Source organism: Mustela putorius, unplaced genomic scaffold (assembly GCF_011764305.1).
Source record: "Mustela putorius furo isolate JIRA1106 unplaced genomic scaffold, ASM1176430v1.1 tig00000127_pilon_pilon_pilon, whole genome shotgun sequence".
Classification (NCBI taxonomy): domain Eukaryota; kingdom Metazoa; phylum Chordata; class Mammalia; order Carnivora; family Mustelidae; genus Mustela; species Mustela putorius.
In genome coordinates this window covers 542191-543839 of record NW_025421288.1, presented here as the reverse complement: position 1 = coordinate 543839, position 1649 = coordinate 542191, and the positions used below count along the sequence as shown (strand labels likewise).

Here is a 1649-nt window from a genome sequence, read left to right as displayed (position 1 = left end):
TTTCTGGCTGAGCCACCCAGGCACCCTTTTCTGGTGCTTGTAACATACTTCCACTATTCAACTTATATGAATAAGAGAAATTTAATATCTTACTGTTCTTTTTTACAAATATCTCCAAAGCAGTTGTGATGAGTGGAAGCTGTGGCTTCCTCTTTAGTCAGACCTCCTGGATCTTGATGGAAAATTTCAAGTTGAATGGATGGTGATGGAAGTGATGGAGGTGATGGAAGATTTCAGTGTTGAATTCAAAATTCTGTGATCTTTCCAGATTGACCGTAGACTTATAACCCAAGCTGACTCCATGGGAAGGATAAGCAATGTAACGGAATTCATTCTGCTGGGCCTGACTCCGAACCCAGAACTGAAGAAATTCTTATTTGCTGTGTTTTTAATCACCTACATGATCACAATGGCAGGTAACCTCCTCATCTCCATCACCATCTTCATCAGCCCAGCCCTGGGATCTCCCATGTACATTTTTCTGTCCTACTTGTCCATTTTAGATGCTTTCTACTCTTCTTCCATAGCACCCAAAATGATCTTTGACTTGATTTCTGACAAGAACACCATATCCTTCAATGGCTGCATGACTCAGCTCTTTGCTGAACATTTCTTTGCTGGAGCAGAGATCACCCTATTAGCTGTCATGGCCTATGACCGCTATGTAGCCATCTGTAAGCCCTTGCATTACATGACCGTCATGAGCCGACCTGTCTGTTCTTTCTTGGTGGGAATGGCTGTGATTTTAGGCTTTCTGCATGGAGGGATCCAGGTATTGTTCATAGTCCAGTTGCCATTCTGTGGCCCCAATGCCATTGACCATTTTATGTGTGATTTAATACCTCTCCTGGAATTAGCCTGTACAGACACTCACACTTTGGGGCCCATGATTGCCGCTAACAGTGGGTCACAATGTCTGCTCATTTTTTCTATGCTGGTTGCTTCTTACATTGTCATCCTTTGCTCCCTGAGGACTAAAAGCTCTGAAGGGCGTCGCAAAGCCCTGTCTACTTGTGCTTCTCATGTCACTGTTGTCATCTTATTCTTTGTACCTTGTTTATTCATGTATCTGAGACCCATGATTTCCTTCCCCGCTGACAAAGCTGTGGCTGTGTTCTTTACCTTAGTAACTCCCATGTTAAACCCTTTAATTTATACCCTCAGAAATGCAGAAGTGAAAAATGTCATGAAGAAACTCTGGGGGCAAATAATGAAAATTGGTAATAATGAAACTTGGGATTAGAGTATTTACATAAAAACATCTAGTGGAAATTTAGAGATTTATTATCCTTCCTAGTTGATTAGACATGAGACAGTCAATTATCCTGTCTGGATCACTTTTCTTCAGAAGCATATATTTTGTGGGCAGGATCATCACACCCATTAAGACAAAGTAAGCATGGTGCCTAGAGTCTACAATAATTCCAGGAGCCCTGGAAATGGTTAATTTCTTTTAAAGTAGGAGGAAAAAATGAAAGTAATCCAAATCCAATGTGCAGTATAATCATCTTTAGACCAATGCTTTTATAAAATGTAATTTTAATATTTTTAAGGGAGGAAAAGGGCTCATGAGGACAATATAGTAACGGGCCACAAAAATCATAATGTTCCACTGATTGTGGGTATGAAACAGGGAAACAGCAATATTC

General features: G+C 40.5%; 1 protein-coding gene across 1 annotated transcript; it reads left to right on the top strand.

Annotated features, from left to right (window-relative positions):
* The first annotated feature begins 301 nt into the window (after positions 1-301).
* LOC101680002 (olfactory receptor 4C45-like) lies at positions 302-1243 on the top strand. Its single transcript, XM_004763223.1, has one exon. It carries the CDS (start codon positions 302-304, stop codon positions 1241-1243), a length of 942 nt encoding a protein of 313 aa, XP_004763280.1.
* Positions 1244-1649: the final 406 nt, after the last annotated feature.

What these genes read in the sequence shown, in the direction of transcription:
- LOC101680002 (XM_004763223.1), top strand. Translation starts at nt 302, where the DNA reads ATGGGAAGGATAAGCAATGTAACGGAATTCATTCTGCTGGGCCTGACT.